This window comes from Trifolium pratense, linkage group LG1 (assembly GCF_020283565.1).
Source record: "Trifolium pratense cultivar HEN17-A07 linkage group LG1, ARS_RC_1.1, whole genome shotgun sequence".
In the NCBI taxonomy this organism is placed as follows: Eukaryota; Viridiplantae; Streptophyta; class Magnoliopsida; order Fabales; family Fabaceae; genus Trifolium; species Trifolium pratense.
The window spans coordinates 4,747,742-4,772,785 of NC_060059.1; the positions used below are offsets into that span (position 1 = coordinate 4,747,742).

Consider the following 25,044-nt stretch of genomic DNA (forward strand, 5'->3'; position numbering starts at 1 on the left):
TATTAGTAAAGACCAAAGATGTTTTCTCTCCCGACCCCCCTCATTTCTTTTCTACCCCCCAAAAATCCAATTTTGCCCCTTGCGGTTTCAAACATTTTTGCCAAAAAACTTCGGTTCGTATTCACCGAAGCCAAATATTAGACCATTTCGGTAACTGCAAACCGAACATTAGCGTTTTCGGTACACAAAAAACGAACGTCAGCTTGTTCGGTATCTGCGAACCGAAATGTCCTAGATTTCGGTACGTTGGTCGCTGGAATTAGGCCATTTTCGGTAGAAGTTTACCGAAATAATTGTTTCGGTACCTGCAAACCGAAATGTCCCAGATTTCGGTAAGTGGTTACCGAAATTTATCAGCATGTCAGCTTATTTCGGTTCGTATAAACCGCAGTACCCCCAAGGGCAAAAACGGAAATTCAGGGGGTAGAAAAGAATTGAGGGGGGTTGGGAGAGAAACCATCAAGACCAAAAAGATGGTTAGGTTAATTGGATTGGGCTAGATTGTACTAGACATTTGAAAATAAAGCCCGCCAGATAAGGGGTGTATACATAAAAAAGCTCTTTTATTTGTAGCATAAGAAAAAAAAACTTTGATAAGCAAATGTTATGTAAACCTAAAATTTGATTTAGCTTTGGTGATTTTAACCCTTCAGTTCATCAATAAAATTTGATCATGTAATAATAACATATATCTAATTTTATATTTCAACATACATATCAATTTCTCACTCTTTGATTAGAATTCAATCTTGAGAATACCGAATTTAATTATAAAATAAAAAACCATCGCTCTCTTGACCTGTAATTTATTACAGCACAATTTTGTCAAATTTTATTAGGAGTTATTGAAATGATTAAAAAAAAATAAGCATAGTTTATTTGTCACTACTATAGACCAAAACAAAATGACAAAACTAATTAGCTCCTGCACATTACATGCATCATGGTTGTGAAATTGTATTCATCAATGAAGATAATTTCAATTCTTGCTGTATTTTTATACACACTACACTAGCTGAAAGAATTCAAACTCTACTAGTACTCAGCAGAGTATACAACGGAAAAAGTTTAATAATGTGATGAAACTTGAATATTGCATACAACAATTCAAGAAAAGAGCAAAAGAACCAAAGAACCTGTCATTTTATAGATCAACCTATGGATTTCTACACACATCATGACGTACTGTAATCATCAAGCTTGTTATTCTTCATCATCTTTCAAAGCTAATTCATCACCTTTCTGTTCATCTTTCAAAGCCAATCCCTCACTTTGTTGTTCATCATCTTTGATTGTGGATTCGTCTTCATTTTGTTGATCATCATCTGTTGGAAGCGGGATTTCATGTCCCGGTGGCAAGAAAATGTTGAATCTCGAAATTAAATATATGGTGTAAAAATATATGTTGGTCAAATTTGTGTTCAAATAAGATTTTTTTTTTTAAGCAAATAAGATGTTCCGTTCATATGTATATATGTTAGTTCAATTAATTTTACTCAATATTATAAATTCAATTAGGTATGCGTTATTTTTGGACGAACAAAGTCAAAGTTCGTTATTATAAAATTAAACTATATAACTTAAAATAACATTCTACGTATATATACAGAGTGAAATGAAATCATCAATAATAAAATATAAACTAATATTTGCACTAATACTTGAACTAATATGTATGCCGAGTTTCTTATAGTCATTAAAAATATTTACATTAATATTTGTACAAATACGTGTATAGAATTTCTTAAAATCATCAATAATATATTTGAATTAATACTATAACTTGCAGAGTTTTGGGGTGTGGGGGGGGGGGGGGGCGTGGCCACCCTCAGCCCCACCCTAGTACCGCCACTGCGCATGACACACTGACACCGAAACAAATCAAAGATATAGACGGTTGAAATTAAATGTAAATTAAGAGGTAGGTTATCGTTGTTCAAATTGATTTGCTTAGATGATAAAAAAAATGAAAACTAAAAAAGTATATTTAATTTATTTTTAAGAGAACAGGGCTAATAAATTAATAATAACTAGAACATCGACCCGTGCAATGCACGGGTCTAATTAGCGATAAAATAAAATATGATAATTGCAAGAATGAAATATATACGAAAAAAGTTGATTAACAACATTAAATAATAGTATAACCGCCGACACATCCAGTTAAAAAGTTTTTTTCCTTCCTAATATAATATGTATATAATATAGTATGGGTATTACTGATTATATTATATCTCTTATTTTTGTTATCGTATTTTTATTACAAAACGACACTACATTCTTTAATGATGATTACATGTTAAAAAAAATTAAACTTAGAACACAACACAATAGTTAGTCTATATAAAAGCGATACTAAAATTTTAAACTTAGATTTTTATTATATATTTTTGAGATAGTATCTGTCGTAAAAAAAAAGAGATAATAAAAGATTTTAATTATATATGTTTTATTTTTTTTATTATATATATTTTATATTGATGTGTTGTAAATCTCAAATAATAGTGGAGATAATAAATAAAGAATGGATGGACAAGATTTTTATTTAGTTTAAATGGTTGAGATCAGAAGAAGAGGTGATGGGACCACATGAAAAATAGAGGAAAAATTTAATTAGGGTAAAGCTTGCTTTTTGGACCAAACTTAGAATATAAGAGATACAATAAAATAAAAAATAGGGCTAATATATATATATAGAGATACATATATAGTAGTATAGTAGTATAATAGTAATAACAATCAAAACAAACAAAAAAGAAATTTGATCTCTTCACATCAGGTCTGCCGCTCCAACTCTAACCCTGCAGGCTGCAGCAAATACAAATGGTATGTATGTACCCTAATCTTTGTTTAGTTTTGAATTAATTATTTAATTAACAATAAATTATATATATCTTTGCGATGAAGGATTACGTTGATGATTCTAGCCAGTGTGAAAAGTACGATGAATTTTTAAAAGTGTTGAACGATTTCGAGGCTCTAAGAATCGATAGTGGAAGAGATGTGATAGAAAGATTTATGGAGATGGTTAGGCATTACAAATTAATGTTAGATTTAAGTCCGAAATTAAAGTCGTTAACGCCTAAGGTTAAATGTGATGTTTGTTTGAAACTACTAAGCGTGACGGAAAAAGTATCAACTATTTTAAAGGATTTTGGAGTTAAGAGAGAAACACTTGACGAACATCACAAAATACAGGTGGCCGTTCAGCTTCTTTATGATCAAACACTTCAACAAATACAAGCAAGCTAGTATAAACACATAACTATCTTGCCAAGTCATACTATATTCGTTATGATGTTATTCGCGACTGGTGCACCATGAAAGACCTAAGGAGGTCTTTCATGTTAGATGAAGCCAACTATCTTAGGATGATGCTTTCAATTCATATATTATATACATTACTATTAGGCTAAATAAATTAGACTTTGCTACTTAATTAATTGTTGGTCTCATTTTGATCATGTAATTACTGATTATTGTTTTATTTTGGTTCCTTGGATTATTGAGTTTTTTAGATATTATCATCATCATCTTTTAAAGCTAATCCATCACTTTAAGGTTTTCATCGTTTTTCTATTCATCTTTGATTGCGGATTCATCTTCATGATCTTGTTGTCCACCATCCGATGGAAGCAGCGGGATTTTATGTCCCGGTGGCAAGAAAGTGTTGAAGCTCAAAATTAAATCGTTATACTCTTTAAACAACTCTATCACTTAAATATGTGAGTTGCGACAAATTTTGAGGGTATAGAAATTGAAGGTTGTAGTGTAGTTTGTGAATCTCGAAATTAAATCGTTATGTTCTTCAAACTCTAACTAACTTTGGTAAACTATTTTATATTGTTTTTTTTTTTTAAAATGTCAAAAAAATTAATTTGAGCGGCCGTCAAACACATGGCTCATATATATAAGGCCAGGCTCGAGTAGTGTTTTCATAGCTGTATTTAAATATATATTTTTGGTCTGTCCCAATAAATCTCGAAGCCAATTCAAACCGACCCATTTAGGGCTGAGTAGTCTGTTTTAATTGATATGATTTTTTGTGTTTTCGGTATTGCGGAATTTGGTGAGATATATTTTATGGAGCAAACAGATGGAGAGCTACATAAAAACATATCATATATTTTAAAAAACAAACTAATCTTATAAATTGTAGACAAATCTTAAATATTCTAAACTGAAATATAAATCATAAATCATAATGTTATTTTATTTGAAATATAAAACAAAAATATATTTAAATCTAAAATCTTCAAAAAGATATTTACCCATTATTCTCAATAATTATAAATAATAGGTATCATGTACAATCAAAACAGACAAAAAAAGAAGCGCTTGATCTCTTCTTCACTTCAGGTCTGCCGCCCTAACTGAACCCTGCAACAAATTCAATGGTACGCACCTTTTCCATAATCTTGTTTAGTTTTGAATTAGAATCAAAATCATGAATTATTATTAATTACTGTATTTCCATAACAATAAATCATATATCTTTGCGATGCAGGATTACGGTGATGATTGTAGTGAGAGTAAAAAGTATGATGAATTTTTAAACATGTTGAACGATTTCAAGGGTCTAAGAATTGATACAGGAAGAGATGACAAACAAAGAATAATAGAAACGTTTAAAGGGCATGCTAATTCAATTATAGATTTATGTTCGAAACTATTTAATTCGTCCTACACGCTAAAGGATACATGTGATGGTTGTCTGAAACTACTAAGCAAGATGGAACAAATATCAGAGATTTTTAATGATCTTGGAATTAAGGGAGAAATAGTTGACAGATTTGATAGAATTAAGAAGTTTCTTCAGCTTTTTTATCATGAAATACAAGTACATCTGCAACAACAACAAGTAATGTAGAGATAATGGTTCTTGTATGAGTGAGTAGGATGGATAAATTTTTTATGGATTTGTGATAAATATTGGTCTTGTTTTGTTTATATTTATCATCCCTGCAGTAATATATTGACTAGTAGTGACAAACTAATATTTTAAGAATTTTTATGCATGACATCTATTTTATTTTATTTATTTATTTTTTATTTTAAGAATTTTATGTTATTTTATTTTATTATTTTTTTGTCAAATAGCCTAGTGGATAGAAAATCCACCTTAAAGTAAATAGGTGAGTGTTCCGAATTCGAACTTGAATTTCGACCTCCTACACATATGGTGGGATGTTCCTACTCACGTGACTATTTTATTTTATTTTTACAAAAGCATTTATAGAACTTATTCCCCGGACTAAGAATTTTTTTTTTCTTTTTTTTTTAAGAAAAGACTAAGAACTTATTCGTCGTCCGTTAAGTTTTAAAATATTGACAAATTTGATAGATCAAAGGAGTTTCTTCAGCTTTTTTATCATGAAATACAATCACATCTGCAACAACAAGAAGTAATGTAGACATAATGGTTCTTCTATTAGTAGGTTGGATAATTTTTTTATGGAGATGTGATAAATATTGGTCTTGTTTTGTTTATATTTATCATCCCTGCAGTAATATATTGACTAGTAGTGACAAACTAATATTTTAAGAATTTTTATGCATGACATCTATTTTATTTTATTTATTTTTTAATTTAAGAATTTTTATGTTATTTTATTTTATTATTTTTTTTGTCAAGTAGTCTAGTGGTTAGAAAATTCACCTTAAAGTGAATAAGTGAGTGTCCCGAATTCGAACTTGAATTTCGAGCTCCTACGCATATGGTGGGATGTTCCTACTCACGTGGACTATTTTATTTTATTTTTACAAAAACATTTATAGAACTTATTCCTAGCGACCGGACTAAGAATTTTTTTTTTAAGAAAAGACTAAGAACTTATTCGTCGTCCGTTAAGTTTTAACATGTTTCTTTTTTTTTCTTTTTTTTTTTTTGGTAATTATCAATTATATATACTCAATTGTTTTTTTTTTTTTGACGCAAATATATACTCAATTGTTCTTTTATAATATTTCTACAGTTGACAGAAAAAATTGACTAGAAGAAATATTATTCTATTGTTTTTATTTTCGTTATTCAAACATAATTTATTTATAAGCTTTTTCATTCTCTTTTATAACTTTCTTTCTTTCTTTCTTTCTTTATTTTTTTTTGTTAAAATTCATTACATTTTTTCGAAATCTGAAAATCCATAAATATTCTTTTAACATATCTTTTAAAATCTCACAAGTTAATATAATCGCACAAAATCTTTTAAAATTTTTGAGATTTTTTATTTTTAAAATACTCTTTCAAAATTTCAATCCAATAAAATAAATTTTCTCTTATAGTGGTTTGATTAACAAGTAATTTTTTTTATTTGAGCTTTAGCACTCTTTATTCCGTAAAAAGGAAAGAAAAAAAAAGAAGACTAAAAGGAGTATTCTTTTTAAGTGTACATTCAATTATTCTTTTTTGACGAAAATAGTAGTATACAACATTTATTCTATTCTATTTATGAGAAATGAAATTTGGTATGGAGGAAGTATTACTGATGATGATTACGTTGAGTTAATGGTCAAGGAATAGGAGGGATAGGGGTTCATCATGAACCGTTCATGTCCCGACGAAGGAGAAAAAAAAAACTAACATAACATTATTATAATATTAACAACTAATACTACTTATAACAATTTAAAAAAAAAAAGAAAAACTAATGATGATTATGTGTTTTACTACATTTGGTCTTTATTTTATTTTTTTTTATTTTTTTCACGATTAGTATATTGCCGATTGGACCGCTAATCTGATTTATGATCAGTTATGTCATCAAGTGGTTACAATCCTCATCCAAATCCAGCGTTAATCACCACTGGACCAATAACGATTGTTCTTTAATAAAATAGAATGCTTACTTTCAATGTATTTAATTAAAAAGTAAATTTAATTTATATTGTATTTTATAAGATAATGCTTACATATTAAGGATCAAAGGAGAATTCTTTAAAGTGTAGTCAACTATTTTTTTTTTTATGAAAATAGTAAACTACATTTATATTAATGAATTCCTTATTATAGTATCATGTTTTAACTTTTCTCACAAATAAAAATTTAATGTTCAAGGTGGACTCATGTGCTATATAAACAGAGTCACTTGTAAACAACATATATTCATTAAAAATAATGGAGACATCAAGAAAATATTCTCCAACAATAGCATTTGTTTTGGCTTTTCTTATCATTGCATCAGGTTTGAATGTTTTTCATGAATTGTCTTTTAAATTCTCACTTCTTCATCCAAATTTACTTGTATATTAATTCTCTCATATTTCATATGCAATAATGTTGTTCTTATTTGTGTATGTAGATATGCATAAGGAAACACAAGCCAGGAAAGTGAGTGAAGATAGCATTGAAGACTGTATATGTATGTCCTCACCACCGGTGTATACATGATTCAAAAAATAATATTCATGTTTGAATAAGAAATGCCAATGGTTCAAAAAATAAAACTCAATGGTTATATTGTTATTTTTATTTTTTTTAAACCAAAGATGTCCTTCGCGCACAACTGTAGGGACTAATCTCCTCGAGGTCATTAAGATCCATTTAAGGGGTTAAAACCGTATTGTTATTTTAAAATCAAAAGAAACCGACACATTTACACCATATTTATTTGATAATCTTTAAATTTAAACCATTAAAATTTAATTTAAAAGCCTCCAATAAAGTGACTGCGTGACTGACTGCAGGAGTTTCTGACCGAATGAAATCCATATCCTATATCCTATAAGAACTAACTTTTTTTTTTATAAGCAAAATTGTATTAATAAGAAGTATAAAGAACTCAATCCTTACAATACAAAAAGAAATTATAAATATTCAAATCAAATACTTTGTAAAGCTTCAAATCATATATTCAATTGTTTGTTTGTTTTCCTGTGTCTTATGGTAGAGATCGTTGGATTCACTTTGGTGTAAACGCATAACTATCGTTGAATTTTTTTAAGATATTATCATCATCTTTCAAAGCTAATCCATCACTATTCACTTTGGTTTTCATCATTTTTCTGTTCATCTTTGATTGCGGATTCGTCTTCATGATCTTGTTGTCCATCATCTGATGGAAGCAGCGGGATTTTAGGTCGGTTTATTATGGATTTTTTGAAAATATATTCTTATAGTGTTAAATAATTTTGTGTAAAAAAAATTTACAAAGAAACTTTTTATAAAAACTTCAAATGAAAATTTGGTTTGAATAGTTATTTTTAAAATATTATTTTAGGTATTTGATCATTTTATTGAAACTTTTTGTTGATATCAAAATTTCGAAAAATCAATTAATTTTGAAGCTATTTCAAATAGATTTTCATAAGAATCATTTTTTAAATACAACTTTTTGAAAAAATTGTGATTTTGACTATGTTTTGATCCTCAATAATGTGTGTTTATGTTATATGATGTCAAAATTATTGTTTCAATTTAGAAAAAACAAATATAAAAAAAACTTGTAATATTTTGAAAAACGGTTTTAGAAAATCTATTTTCAAAACTACAAAAAAAAAATCCATTTTTTAAAATCTAAAACAATAAGGACCATTATGTCCCAGTGGCAAAAAATTGTTGAATCTCAAAATTAAATCGTTATACTCTTTAAACAACTCTATCACTTAAATATGTGAGTTGCGACAAATTTTGAGGGTATAGAAATTGACGATTGAGCGAGGATGACATATCGAAGACTGTAATAGCTGCCAACAGTAAGGGTCTGTTTGGTAAAATTAAGCTATAAGCTAGCTGATAGCTGAAAAGCTAGCTTATAGCTGATAGCTGAAAAGCTGGTAAATTTAAATTGGAGTGTTTGGTAAAATTAGTTTTTCAAGTTACTGATAAATATAAAATGACACAAAAGTACATGTTTAATTTTATTTTTAAAATTAATATTTATAAACATTTTTAAGTATAATTTATTTTAAATATTTAGTTTATTTAAAATTAAAGTTTGAAAATTATAAATGTGATATATGAATTTAATTGAAACTTTTTAACTAAAATTGTTTAACTTTATTATCAGATTTTTTTTATTTTTTAATGGAAAATTATATCGCCTTATTTAAAATAGTAGATATGTAAAAAGAAATAAATCAATATTAATATGCTACAAAAGTATTCCGTTGAAAATAAAATTCAACAAGACCAAATGCAGTTATTGTTCCTAAATGTGGGTAGTTAACTTTTTTGAAAAAATAAAATAAAAATTCTTAAAACTAATATAATAAGGGTAAAATTGGAACAAAATGTAAAAAACCATAAGATATAAGCTCAAACGCTACTTGAAATAGCATCTCAAAAAACGCTATAAGCTAATTAGAGAAGCTTGTTACCAAACACCTCTAACAAGCTTATAAGCTAAGCCAATAAGCTATACCAAACACATCCTAAGTGTAACCATTATCATTACGAAGGAGTCACACTTCCCTATTGTATTCAAGGCCATTGTATATGTAGGTTTCCACCGTTGGTGTATATATTATGTATACATGATTCACTACGAGCAGTCATTTACAAATTGACTAATAGAATATTGTAAAATAATATTCATATTTGAATAAGAAATGACAATGGTTCAAAAAGAAAAGTCAATCCTTTAGCATTTTCCTTTAGATATTAGTAAAAGTATATGGGGTTAATTTAAAACATATTCTTGCTCGGTAGCACCGTTATGTGAGTTTGGGTGGGAGAGTGGTTTTGTTAAACTCGGTGTTGGTCTCGATCCTGGTCTTCTTTCTTATTTATTTATTTATTTATTTATTTGTGAAAAGTTCTTTCTTATCTTAAGATGCCTTCTAAAGGGAGAAAAAAGATATTTCAGATTCAAAGAAATTTCTTGTGGGCGCTTCGGGGGGAAAAAAAACAAAATTCCTTGGGTGTATTGGAAGGATGTTTGTCGACCAAAGGTGGAGGGAGGCCTAGGGGTGAAGGACCTTTTACTTTATAATGTGTCTTTGCTAGCAATATGGCGTTGGCGTTTGCTAGTCGAAGCCAAATACAAAGAAGTAGGGAGGCTAACCTTGCCCATAATTAGAAGGAATAAATTATCCTTATGGTGGAAGGATTTGGTTAGTGTGGGTGGTGTTCTAGGAGGTGTGGGGGCCGGATTGGACTCAAGAAGTGTTTGTAAAGAAGGTTGGTAATGGGGGAAAAAGATTCCCTGCTGTGACGCAGTTACAGTGTGAACCGTCCGATCATAATGAATGGTCAGAATTATTTTAGAGTATATTTAATCAAAACCGTTTGATCAAAAATCAATGGTAAAGATTCATTACAGTGTTAAACTGTGTGGTTTATCAACTGTAGGAAATCCAGGTCCGGTAATGGGGGAGCTACGAGATTTTTGTCGGATGTTTGGGTGGGCCGTGAACCTCTTAGTGTTACTTTTCCACGCTTTGAAATTATTTTTACCCCTCCAGTTCATCAATGATAATGTAATATGAATATATATTCCAAATGGCATATCAAATTCCTCACTCTCTTGACCTGTAATTTAGCACAGCATCATTTGTCAAATTTTATTAGGGGTCATAAAAGGATTAAAATAGGACATTTAACAGAAGAGTTGAGGGTAGGTGAGTGTGGTCGATTTCCTACTCATTGTCACAAGTTCTAGGCTGCATCACATCCATCATCTCTACTTATTCTTCTACCTGACCAGCCATTACATTTTAGATTAACAAAAAAAATAAGAAGAAACAAAGGTATTTCAAAATTGTTAAATATAAAAGTTCCATAAAACACATAATCTAAACTGACATAATTGGCCAAACAACTCTTAACTAAGAAGACACAAATGAACATTAAGAATAACATAGTGCAGTTATGGGCCAGGCTCGAGTAGTGTTTTCAGAGCCGTATTTAAATACATATTTTTGGTCTGTCCCAATAAATTTCGAAGCCAATTCAAACCGACCCAGTTAGGGCTGGGTAGCCCGTAATAATTGATATGGTTTATTGTGTTTTCGGTGGTATTACGGAATTTGGTGGGATATATTTTATCGAGAAAACGGATGAAGAGATACATAAAAACAAATCATATAATTTAAATAACAAACTAATCCTATAAATTGTAGACAAATCTTAAATATTTTAAACTGAAATATTAATCATAAATGATAAATCTTAATATTATTTTATTTCAAATATAAAACTAAAATATATTAAAATCTAAAATCTTTAAAAAGATATTTAGCTATTATTCTCAATGATTATAAATAATAGGTATGAGGTACAATCAAAACAGACAAAAAAAGAAGCGCTTGATCTCTTCTTCACTTCAGGTCTGCCGCCCTAACTGAACCCTGCAACAAATTCAATGGTACGCACCTTTTCCATAATCTTGTTTAGTTTTGAATTAGAATCAAAATCATGAATTATTATTAATTACTGTATTTCCATAACAATAAATCATATATCTTTGCGATGCAGGATTACGGTGATGATTGTAGTGAGAGTAAAAAGTATGATGAATTTTTAAACATGTTGAACGATTTCAAGGGTCTAAGAATTGATACAGGAAGAGATGACAAACAAAGAATAATAGAAACGCTTGAAAGGTTACAGATGACAATTATAGATTTATGTTCGAAACTATTTAATTCGTCCTACACGCTAAAGGATACATGTGATGGTTGTCTGAAACTACTAAGCAAGATGGAACAAATGTCAGAGATTTTTAAGGATCTTGGAGTTAAGGGAGAAAATATTGACAAATTTGATAGATCAAAGGAGTTTCTTCAGCTTTTTTATCATGAAATACAATCACATCTGCAACAACAAGAAGTAATGTAGACATAATGGTTCTTCTATTAGTAGGTTGGATAATTTTTTTATGGAGATGTGATAAATATTGGTCTTGTTTTGTTTATATTTATCATCCCTGCAGTAATATATTGACTAGTAGTGACAAACTAATATTTTAAGAATTTTTATGCATGACATCTATTTTATTTTATTTTATTTATTTTATTTATTTTTTATTTTAAGAATTTTTATGTTACTTTATTTTATTATGTTTTTGTCAAGTAGCCTAGTGGCTAGAAAATCCACCTTAAAGTGAATAAGTGAGTGTCCCGAGTTTAAACTTGAGTTTCGAGCTCCTGCACATATAGTGGGTTGTTCCTGCTCACGCGGACTATTTTATTTTATTTTTACAAAAAAAATTATAGAACTTATTCCTATCAACCGGACTAAGAATTTTTTACTTTTTTTTTTAAGGAAAGATTAAGAACTTATTCGTCGTCCGTTAAGTTTTAACATGTTTCTTCTTCTTTTTTTTTTTGGTAATTATCAACTATATATACTCAATTGTTCTTTTATAATAATTCTATAGTTGAAAGAAAAAATTGACTAGAAGAAATATTATTCTATTGTTTTTATTTTCGTTATTCAAACATAATTTATTTATAAGCTTTTTCATTCTCTTTTATAACTTTCTTTCTTTCTTTATTTTTATTTTTGTTAAAATTCATTACATTTTTTCGAAATCTGGAAATCCATAAATATTCTTTTAACATATCTTTTAAAATCTCACAAGTTAATATAATCGCACAAAATATTTTAAAATTTTTAATAGTCTTTCAAAATTTAAATCCAATAAAATAAATTTTCTCTTATAGTGGTTTGATTAACAAGTAATTATTTTTATTTGGGCTTTAGCACTCTTTATTCCGTAAAAAGGAAAGGGGGAAAAAAAAGAAGACTAAAAGGAGTATTCTTTTAAGTGTACATTCAATTATTCTTTTTTGACGAAAATATACAACATTATAATATTAACGAAAATAGTAGGAATAGGAGGGATAGGGGTTCAAGTCCCGACAAAGGGGAAAAAAAACTAACATAACATTATAATATTAACAACTAACATTACTTATAAAAAAAAAAAAAACTAATGATGATTATGTGTTTTACTACATTTTGTCATTTAGTTTATAGGACTAAAAAAAAAACATAATATTAGCAGAAACGAAAAACATATTTAACCCTGTCACATAAATGAATAATATTTGTAGAAACGAAAAAAATATTTAACTATGCTAAATAAATGATGGATTCACTTATTGCTTGTATTGAACTAGTGTAAACTTGATCCTTTAAGAAGCAACCTGCCTACACCATAATGTTATGTTTGCTTTTCCATCTTGAGATGCTGAATTTTTTTTATAAAGATTATAAAATAAATTCGAAATATTTAAGGGACAAAAAACTTATTTAACCTTAAATATTTATAGGACCAAAAACATATTTAACTCTAAATTTAATTCATACTACACCAAACCAATACACTATTTAGTAAATATGTAGAAAAAATCTAATTTTGTAAATTTATATTTTAATATATCAAATATATTTTTATAGATGTCGGAGGAAAAATTTAGTGGAGGCATTATAGAGTATAATATTTTTTTTTTTTGAATAACATTATAGAGTATAATCAAATAGATTTTTTTTTTTTTAGAACACAAATACATTTGATTAGATGATAAAATAAAATAAGAGAAGTATATTTAATTTAGTTTTATGTTTGCTTCCCTATATAAATAGGACTAAAATAGGGTACAAATTAATCAACAGAAACAAAACAAAAGGTTGATCTCTATCTCTATACCTTGAAGTTTGCCGCACCAACTTAACCCTACAGCAATTCCAACAATGGCGGAACCAAAACAGGTTACTATTAGGCAACCAACAATTGCGGAACAAGTTCGTGTTTACATTCACATCAATCAACTTATTATTATTTTTAGTTTTCATAAATCTTCGATTAGTCTAATTAATTTGTTCTTGTTCAAAAAATTATAATTAATTTGTGAATTTTAATTTGTAGACTGAGAAGGCTTTTTTGAAGCAACCGAAAGTGTTTTTAAGCTCGAAGAAATCTGGAAAGGGGAAGAGACCTGGAAAGGGTGGTAATCGATTCTGGAAATCTGTTGGCCTTGTTTTTAAGCCTCCAAGAGATGCTATTGATAAAGATGAGAAGAACTTATTCTTTTCGATCTAACAAACTATTTTATGCTTGTTGATAAAGATGCTTTAATAACTATTGAATGTGATCCTGCTTGTAGTTCTTATAGAAAAAATGATAAGCATGTTTCTTCTATTATGTAAGACAGTAAAATTGAATAATAAGAAACTTTCTTGTATTGGGGGAAAAACATTGTACAATTTTTTTTCACGTGACAACTTTCTTTTTCATACTCACATAATCACATTAGTATCTTTGACATACTATAATTTACTTTATATTGTGAGGAATTGAGTACCCCTTTAAACTTCTTTATAATATATTGTTTGCTTATATAAAAAATAAAAAATATTAGTATCTTTTTACTTTTTGTCTCTAATGCTTTGATTTTTGTGTCAATATCTACTTTCCTTTGTAAATTTATTGTTGTCCCAAATATTGTCACTTAAAATGTTGTTCAAATAACACAACTCTATTTTTTCAAAAAAAAAAATAAAAGAACACAACTCTATAATTAATGAATCGTTCAAATTAATTAGAGGTTTTGTGAGAATATTAAAAATGGACTCCAATTCAAAATACGTCTAAAATATATTTTTTCATGTGTTTTGTTAAGGTATCTTAAACTTAAATTGAAATATATATATATATACACACACCAGTGTAATTTTTAAGAAGTTACACTCATTAATATCCATTACCTTATTTTATTGCATGATATTATTAGATTTTTTTTACAAAGATCATATTATTGGAGTTTTTTTTTCTTCTTTTCAATGATTTTTATGAATAGATTTCGATGATGAGTTTTTTCTTTTTGACTAAATTTTTTGATGATGATGAGTTATTGACCATATTATTGGTTTTACAAATTAAATGGCATAAAATGTAGTTTCTTATATATTTAAGAAATGTCTAGTATATACTTTGTATTAAGCAATCACTCATGCAATGTAATATGGGTACATATGTTCGTATAGTAATTCGTACAAATTAAGAACAATTTTAAGTAGAGACAAACGATTAATCTTGATCTATCTTAAAAACATATCAAACGATTTTAGATTTTTATATAATTCAACATATATGATCTATACGATATAAGCTTTCAATCTAACGGTGGATTTTATAAAATTTGTATTCGTTAAAGCGTTATTATATATATATATATATATATATATATATATATATATATATATATATATATATATATATATATTGCAATATCAGTCTATTTACAAAATAATACAATGAACTAATGAAATGGGTCGATGCTAAATACGGAGTAACATTCACAAAAATATTCATAAAATAAATATAGTTTTTTTTTTTTTTACACAATAACATAAATATAAATATAAAATCACATAAAAAAATACTATACTTTTAAAATAGGGCTAACAATCTACCAAATAAATAAATAAAAAGATTTCGATTCTATAAAAAAAAAAAAAGGGACATGGACTTAAAAAATAAATAAATGGGTACAAATTAATCAACACAAAGAAAACAGAACGTTTGATCTCTATTCCCCTTCATTTTCAGGTCTGCCGCCCCAACCCAACCCTGCAGCAAATCAAATGGTATGATCCTTTTTCATCACTCGAAATCTTATTTTCTCTTTTTTGTTTTGAATTAGAATTAAACTAATGAATTATTATATATCTTGGGCATGAAGGATTATGGTGATGATTCTAGTCACGATGAATTTTTAAAAGTGTTGAACAATTTCAAGGCTCTAAGAATTGATACAGAAGGAGATGACATTAAAAGATTAAAGCAACATGTTAAAGGGCATTTCGAGTTAATGTTAGATTTAATCTCGAAATCAAATTCCAGGTCGTTAAAGGATGAATATGATCTTTGTCTGAAACTACTAAGCATTCTAGAAGAAGTATCAGCAATTATAAAGGATTCAAAACTTGAATTTGAAGTTAAGGAAGGATTACTTGATGATATTCATAAATTACAGTCGATGTTTCAAGATCAATATCAAAAGATAATTCAAGTTTTAGTTCAACTTCTTCAACAACAAGCAATCATAACTAGTTAGGATGATGGATTCATATATAGGTCAAATGTATCCTGAGGTCTTTTTGCTTTTGTAACGGTTGGATTTTAAGTTTTTTATTTAATATATAGGTCTTTAAATTTCTAACTTGTTATACTTGTGACCCGTTAACATTTACTTTCACCATAATGGGTATTTTGATGACTTATAAGAACCTATTGTTACAAACGTGAATTACTTAAAGAATGAATTTAGTCTAATATATTACTAATAAGTGTGGGTTTACAAACGATGTATGATGTGAATGCTTTTTTAATAACGTGCATGCCTTCTTTTTTATTGACATTGTATTTACATTCAATTATTATGATGCATAGTTTAATTAATATTGTATATATATTATAGTGTGGAAGAAATAATTTTTGCCCAAACTTTATGTATCTACTTTGGCGTCGTTAATAACTCTCATATCGGTTGAGAGATGTGGTTTAACTAAGTGTTTATAAACTAGACTCAATCTTCATCTTACAAGTCAATTTTGTAAGGATGGGTTAGAGCCAATACCCAATTCTAAGATAGTATCAGATCCTCTTCATGATCCGTTGGGCCACCTATTATCAGGTTTCCGCTACCGGGTCACCCACCGTTTATATCCACGCACCAAGCCCAATAGTGTTGGGCGTGAGTGGGATTGTTAAGAGTCTCACATCGGTTGTGAGATGTCATGAATGTGTGTTTATAAGCAAGAGGCAATCCTCACCTTACAAGCCGGTTTTGTAGGGCTGGATTAGGCTCAATACTTAATTCTAAGATGGTATCATAGCATCTCCGCGATCCGTTGGGCCTCCGCGATCCGTTGGGCCACCTGTTATCAGGTTTCCGCTATTGGGCCACCAACCGTTTATATCCGCACGCACCAAGCTCAATAGTGCTGAGCGTGAGGGAGTGTGTTAAGAAGTCTCACATCAGTTGAGAGATGGTCTGACTAAGTGTTTATAAACTAGAGGCAATTCTCATCTTACAAGCCGATTTTGTAAGAATGAGTTAGACCCAATACACAATTCTAAGAATAGTGACCTGGGGGTATATTTGTTTTTTCTTAGCTCGTTAGTGTTGCTCCATTTGCTTTTTGTGTAACCACACAATTCAAGTTTTGAATCCTTTATAATTGCTAATCCTTTAAAAGGATAATATTTGTAGAAACAAAAAAATATATTTAACACTTTTAGATAAATGAGGGATTCAATTATTTTGCTTGTATTGAACTGTTGTAAACTTGATCCTTTAAGAAGTAATTCTTGCCTGCACCATAATGCTATGTCCGCTTTTCCATCTTGAGTTGCTGAAATTTTATAGGCACCAAAAGTTGTTTGAAATTTTTTTAGGGATTAAAAACAAAATTCGAAATATTTATAGACCAAAAGCTTAATTCAGACTACTCCAAGACAATACACTATTTAGTAAATATGGAGAGAAAATCTAATTTTGTAAATTTATATTTTAATATATCAAATATATTTTTATAGATTTTGGAGGAAATATTTAGTGGAGGCATTATAGAATATAATCAAATAGATTTGATTAGATAATAAAATAAGAAAAGTATATTTAATTTAGTTTTAAGTATGTTTGCTTCCCTATATAAATAGGACTAAAATAGGGTACAAATTAATCAACAGAAACAAAACAAAAGGTTGATCTCTCTAGCCAAGTTTGCCGCACCAACTTAACCTAGGCCTGCAGCAAATCAAATGGTATGTGTCTCCTTTTTCACCCCAATTTTTTTCTGTTAAGTTTTGAATTAGAATTAAACTCATGAATCATTATTTTCTTAATAATGAATTATATATCTTGGCCATGAAGGACTACGGTGATGATTATATTCAGAGTGAAAAGAATGATGAATTTTTAAAAGTGTTGAACAATTTCAAGGCTCTAAGAATCGATAGAGGAGATGACTTAAAAAGAGTAATGGAGCAGCTTAAAGGGCATTTAGAGTTAATGTCAGTAAAGGATTGTCAGATACTTCTAAGCATGATAGAAGTAGTATTCGTGATTATAAAGGATTCAAAACTTAAACTTGAAGTTAAGGATGAATTACTTGATGATATGGATAAAATACAGTCGTTGGTTCGAGATTATCATCACACAATATATTCAAGTTTCAGTTCAACTTCTTCAACAACAAGCAATCAAAATTAAGTGAAGGAACTCTGTTGGTTAATCAACGATGGATCATTCAGAAGAACCCATTCGGGTTCGTCTTACGAAAGAAACAATTTATGCCCAAACTTTATGCATCTACTTTTGCCTAATAGTGACCTGAGTTTTTTTTTTTCTTCTTCTTAGTTGGTGGTAGCAGAAGAGGAAAAAATTTTGGAGGAATTTGAGTTTTTTTTTTTTCTTTCTGTAATTTGAGTGTATAATAGTATGCATAATTTAGAACAAAAAAATTGTCCCACAGGCCTTGTACTTATTTCACAAAAGTATCATGCACCAAAATATAATGCCCCATAAGTCTCGCTCATGTCATATCCCAAAATAGAATGACCAAAGAATAATTGAGGGAGACAGAACCTATACATGACATATCACTCTTACATGGATGGTTGTGAAATTGAGATCATATTCATACTTATTAATATTGTTCATCACTGAAGATTATTTTTTAACACATAATAATCTATGAAGTCAATATGATAAATGTTATATATAGTGATAACTTTGCAGTTGCATACTTTCTTATAGGTCTATGGCAACAATTAATATCCATCATCATTCACATCATGATCACAGGGACTAGTACAACTGCCCAGACCTCTGATTTATAAGCCTCTGATTTATAATGTCATAAAACGATTTAAGACCAAAACAAAAGTGACCAAAGCTCAAGCACATTTTCTGCACACTCACATTTTCTGCACACTCAAGCTCAATATTTAAAACACTACCAAAGCACAAGGTGTGCAAGGATAGAAAGACAAAGACACATGAATGTTTCAGCATCCAATATTAGTTACAATCAAAGCACGTCCTTATGCAAGATAAGGATATTTTCCTTCTCAACAAAACGAAACTAGCACAAACACCATGCATCAGAACAGCATATTAGACAACAAAGAAACAACACAACAGCCACCAAAATCTCTAATACCCAGCATGAACCTATGCTTAAAACCCATGATCTCCCTGCTAGGGGTAAACTACAAAGCTGCTAAACCTTGTCTTGAAATGATTAATACCACAAGAAGCATATAGCTAAAAATTAAGGATCTCGCTCCAAGTCACTAAAAGCTACCGGAACCCTGAAAAAATTGTCAAACACAAGTTCCTCTCACCCGGAGCCACGCGGACAAGGATTAACATTCTTAGCCAATGATATTAATTCCATGTATGGTGCATAGAATCAGCCTAGTAATAGTGTTGTAATTGTATATATTTAAATCAATTTTACATGGCAATGTTGTGAACGATGTTACCAACAGCACTGTCATCAGCAATCATTTAAGTATAACAAGCAGGTAGACGGTGTTCAAGCTATAGTTTTGAGAAAGTGGATTCGAAGAAGAATCCACCACCTATCAAAGAAGACCAAGATTTGTCAAAAGTATTTAGACAAATTTCTAGCTTATATGGGTTACCATGCTAGTTCAATAGAAAAAGGGGAACTTTATAATTAATACCAAATTGTTATGGACTTGGACTAATACCAACTTGACATCAAGGTCGACCCAATTAGGCATCAAACTCGGCCCAATCATACACTGGTCTAACACCGTGTGTTCATGTTCCTGTCCAACAACGTGCTCAGCCCACTTAAGCATCCAGTTCGACATCAGAATGATGGATATTTACTGTTAATTAGTGCTTTTCAGCCATTATATACCCTTCTCATTGATGTTGGGCAGCATATACCATTCTCTTTTTTTTTGACATGTCATATACCATTCTCATACAAGAGGGACATGTATATATTTTCTTACTCTCAAACCTCTCACCATGTAAAGAGACGTTCACCGGCCACATTCCTGATATCGTGTAAGATCACAAACTGTAATGAATGTTAATATGTTATAGATAGTGATAACTTGAATATTACCTTCATGAAGTTCATTTTATACAATACAATAAAAGAGCAGAAGTACCACTAAACTAAAGAACCTTTGATTTAATAGATCAACCTAATAATGATTTATACATACATGATTGTCACCAAACTCGTCATTCCTGATAATCTCTGAATGCTGCTGAATCATATTTGAATGGTAATCCATCATCATCCAATGGAAGTGGGATCTCTCCCGGTGGCAGGAGGTTATTGAATTTCCAAATTAAATTGTTATGCCCTTTCAACAACTCCATCATTACTTCTTTGACAACACTTAAATCAATTCTATCGACACGGAAATCGTGTAGGACTGTCATAAATACATCAATCTTTTCAGGCTCATCTTGAAAAATATGTCTTGCTTCCATTACAAAATCGGCAGCATCGGCAATGTCATCATCTATTGTTGTGGAGCTGTTCCTCTTTAAGGACAACAAAAATTAAGAAATCAACTAGCTAGTTTATTTTAAAATGCACGGAAACTGAAACATGTTAAAGAAAAAACCTACCTTATAGACTTCTTCCTTGATCGATTCAGAAGAAAGTGGAGGAACGGATGATGATGAAGATGCAGATGACCATTTCCGGTAGTTGAAATTAACAGTGCTGCCATGTCCTCCTCCTCCTCCTCCAACGGCAAGCATCCTGACGCGAGATCGAGAAAGAAGCTTCATCACGCGAATCATCATTCTGTTCTTGAGTGGAAGAAGCGAAAACCCTAACTTTCTTTTGTTTCCCTCCAAACCAAAGACACCAAATGGAAGAAGAAAGGTTTCGGATTTTGGTGGCCGGGTTATATATACACACAATCATATTGGGCTTGGGCCCCTTTCTTAAAAGACCATTTACAGCATAAACTACAATTTTTTCACCCTACTACCTTTTCGCGCAACCTATTAATTTCTGATTTTATTCTTTTGTTACTTAATTAGCGTGTAAAAATTTAAAAATTTTGTGTTAGTAGGCTGTTTTATTACTCAAATTTCTCATTTTTATAATGTCTGCTACTTAAGTAGAGAACAAAATCTGTTACTTAGTAGACAGAGGTATTTTGATAATTTTGTATAGCGCGCAAAAATATTGGTAGGATGACAAAAGAAAATATCATCTTGTGTCAAAATAAAAGAAAATATCATCTTGGACAACTAATAATAACATTTAATGTCATGAAACTAATAATTTGAAACTCATAAACAATAAACATAACTTGGACTCGCTCAATAGCACAATTTTTGTGTTAACCGTTAATATTTAATTTTTACGGGAATAGACTATTTAATTTCGAGTTTAATAGTGAGGTAAATAAAGTATGAATAATAATTGTTTCACCAATGAATTGAATCCAAATTCTCATAATAAAAAACAAGTTATACTGGGTATAAAAAACAAGATTTTCTTATCACCAAAAAAAAAATCTCATTTAAAAAGACACCTACTAATTTTCTTTTTGTTTATTATTATAAAAATCAATTATTTTATTTATTTTTGGTATTAAGATATAGTTCTCTCGAACAATACATTTTAAGGGGAGTTCATTAACCACTTGAATTTTGTCAAAAAAAATTAACCACTTGAATTTAATTACTTAGTTTGATAAAAAATCAATTTTATTATAATAATTAATAAGTGATAGAAAAATGCATTATGTGAATAAAACTAAAATATACTGTTTTTTACACGAAACGTATTCTTTTTAAACAGCCAATATTAATAATTAGTGTTACTAGAATATAATTTATCTCCTTTATAGGGATTTCAACTTAGAACTTTCAACTTCTTTAACCTTAGCAAATATTAGTTTAGCTATAAAAAAAAAAATCACAATATATTGTTATAATTTACAATATAAAGCATGTATGAAACAAATGTTTTATCCTCACATGTGAGAATCCCGTCGATGGATGCAACCATTGAAGAACTAATCGATATGAGATGGTGTAAATATCTTCTAACTGAATTAAAATTCTGAGTTCGATCCCCGGTGTACGCACAAAAAAAAAACTCATCACCACTACATCAAAATATTATTATTTGAAAAGACTTTATTTTAAAATTCACCATAGGCCTTCATAAATGTTGGGTCGGTCATTATTATGATGAAACCACTTTAAGAACACTGAACATGAAATACAATCATGCCAAACAGAAACGTTGATCAAGAAAGAGATTGCAAGAAAATAAGAGAACAGGCAATACTAGTACACCATAGTAGTACAAGCAATGATTCAACATGAAAAGATTTCTCCCACCTTGTTGTTAATCATCTAATGGAAGTGACATTTCTTATGTCCTTTTGGCAAGAAGAAATTGAATCCTGAAATTAAATCTTGACGCCCTTTAAACAACTGCATCACATCTTCTTTCACAGCTCCTATATCAATTATATTGGCTTTGTAATCATTCAAGAGTTTCAGAAATGCTTCATATACTTCTTTCTTTTTGCGATACACGACTTTCACCTTTTTAACATACATTACCGCATCATAAAACTCGGGTTTTCTAGAGGGGTTCATCCTGAAGGGAAAAATTAAGAAAATAACACAATTTAATTCGTTCCAATGATCTGAATAAAACCGAACGCAAATTCAAAAGGTATAGAGGGATGACAACATAAGAATATTAATAACATGTGTCGCCTCAATATATAGAGTTAATATAGAATTAACAAACCAATTACCTACTAATAACAACTCTAACTATCACTAGAAAGATAACTGCGCTACAATAATTGAAATAATGAGACTAAAGATACTTCAAAACACCAGATGAAATAAGACCTAAAAAACATGGGTTGTAATGAGCAGTCAATATTGAAATGAAGCCTAACTCAACAAATGAAAGTGATGTTACATGCTCAAACCCAACAAAGGGATAAGATGTTTTCTCTTCCCACCTCCCGTGAATCTTTTATCCCCTTGAATTTTTAATTTTGCCCTTGAAAAAACTTCGGTTCGTAGAAACCGAAGTTTTTTTTGCCTTAAAAACAAATTTCGGTTTCTAAAAACTGAAATTTACTCTGAACTTGCACTAGTAAAAATTTGGTTTATGCGAATCGAATTTTTCTGCAAGGGCAAATTTGGAATATTGGGGGTATAAAAGATTCATGGGAGGTGGGGAGAGAAAACATCAAGGGACAATCCTAGTCATCGACTCCATCGCAATTGGATAGGAGGAAATTGAAAGGAGTGGGTATCAACAATTCCACCTTGATGGAATGAAAATTTCGACTGTTGTAGAAGTATGGATTGAGTTAAACCCAACTAAAATTTTTAAAATAGTTATGATGACATAGCCTTATATTCATTTAATTTAATGCGAGATAAATTTTAATATTATTTGTTTTAATATAAATCCATCAAACATGTAAATAATATTAACGTGTAGTCATAAAACAAACAAAAAAAATTAAGACATTATTTTGAGTCTTATGACAAAAATAACCATCACGTATAAACAAAATTTATACTTTCACATGTGATAATATAAATAAATACTTGAATATACATATATAAAAGTTATTTTAATAAAATATTCGGGAATTGAGTCTCCACAGGACGGGAGATAAAATCTCGTCCCCATCTCCAAACGTCTTCTAATGGTACTTTCTCCCCCATCCGCATCATGTCTTCAAGTCCCAAACGAGGCAACCCCCACGAGAATCCTCACTTATGAATACAATTGACATTCCTAGGTTTAACAATAATCAACCCACCCAAGTATTGAATCATGCGGCAGATATAAAACTAACCTACCACACATGTAAGGAATCTAAGAGACGACGACGACAACAACAACAACAACAACAACAACAACGTAAATTAGTCTTCAATAACGAAGGACGATTCTTTTGAAAAATCAATAAGTGAAATAAACATGGATAACACAAGGTGGGCCACGTTCTACAAATACAATTAAAAAAATGCATTAAATCTCAATTTCCATATAACAGAGTAAAATATTGACGCACCTTCGAGAGCTTCGATATGGCAGACCACACGGAAACATGTGAGATTGCTAGATGGTTGAGAGAAGAAGGAAGAAAACTTCGATCTAGGGTTCAAAGTTCGGCCGCAGAGGAAAATGATAAAGTGGGTGAGTGACTTTGAAAATGAAAGGACTAAATCATTATTAGGGTTTTGTCTCCTTTTTATAAAGAATATTAATTAATTAATTAATAATAAACAAATAAATATTTTTATTAAAATAAAAATAGTAAAATAATACAACGGAATTGAGAAGGTTGAGCTATGTCGAGAAGGTTTAAAATGTCGAGTTGGGTTTCTCCCCATTTTTAATTATTTCCATTTCTTTCATACCAAAGTTTTAAAATATTTTGGGTTCATAAAAGTAATTTCACCTCATTTAATGTCACACTTTTACATTTATATTTCCAAAACTATATAGTAATGGAAGAAATGAAAATAATTGGAAATGGAGAGGATTTCAACTCTAAAATGTCTATGTGGGGTTGAACTGATGACATGAACAAAAAGTCGAAAACAGAAAGACAAATATAAGTAAAATTTAACAGTGTTAGCAATACTTTCAAAATATCTATAAAGCCAAAAACAAATTGGAGAAAAATTTGGTAGTTCACCAAAAACAAATTGTTTCACAGGCCTTTTACTTGTTTCAAAAAGTCTCATGCACCAAAAAATAATACTACCCCACAGGTCTTGCTCATGTCATATCGTCATATAATCATGTTGTGCCTACTAATCTACCATGCATACCTCTATTTATAATTTGATAAAAAAAATTCAAGATCAAAACAAAATGACCAAAGCTAAAGCACATTTTCTGCACAACCCAGACATTGTTAGTCAATGGTATTATTTCCATATATAGTGCATAGAATCGGCCTAGTAATTATATATATCTAAATTGAATTCATCACACGTAGCTGTAATGATGATTGTATTTGTAAATAAAAAAGATAATACACTGAAAGATAACCGAGCAATCATAATTTC

General features: G+C 29.7%; 2 protein-coding genes across 2 annotated transcripts; one reads left to right on the forward strand and one right to left on the reverse strand.

Annotated features, from left to right (window-relative positions):
* Nucleotides 1–13,556: 13,556 nt before the first annotated feature.
* Nucleotides 13,557–14,154, forward strand: LOC123882933 (40S ribosomal protein S11-1-like). Its single transcript, XM_045931587.1, has 2 exons — nucleotides 13,557–13,690; nucleotides 13,815–14,154. The coding sequence occupies exons 1-2, from the start codon at nucleotides 13,640–13,642 to the stop codon at nucleotides 13,986–13,988; spliced, it is 225 nt and encodes a 74-aa protein (XP_045787543.1). The 5' UTR covers nucleotides 13,557–13,639; the 3' UTR covers nucleotides 13,989–14,154.
* A 5,861-nt stretch (nucleotides 14,155–20,015) lies between these two features.
* LOC123882923 (paired amphipathic helix protein Sin3a-like) lies at nucleotides 20,016–20,825 on the reverse strand. The gene is made up of 2 exons (XM_045931580.1): nucleotides 20,581–20,825; nucleotides 20,016–20,493 (listed from the first exon to the last, which is right to left on the reverse strand). Exons 1-2 carry the CDS (start codon nucleotides 20,758–20,760, stop codon nucleotides 20,185–20,187), a joined length of 489 nt encoding a protein of 162 aa, XP_045787536.1. The 5' UTR covers nucleotides 20,761–20,825; the 3' UTR covers nucleotides 20,016–20,184.
* Nucleotides 20,826–25,044: the final 4,219 nt, after the last annotated feature.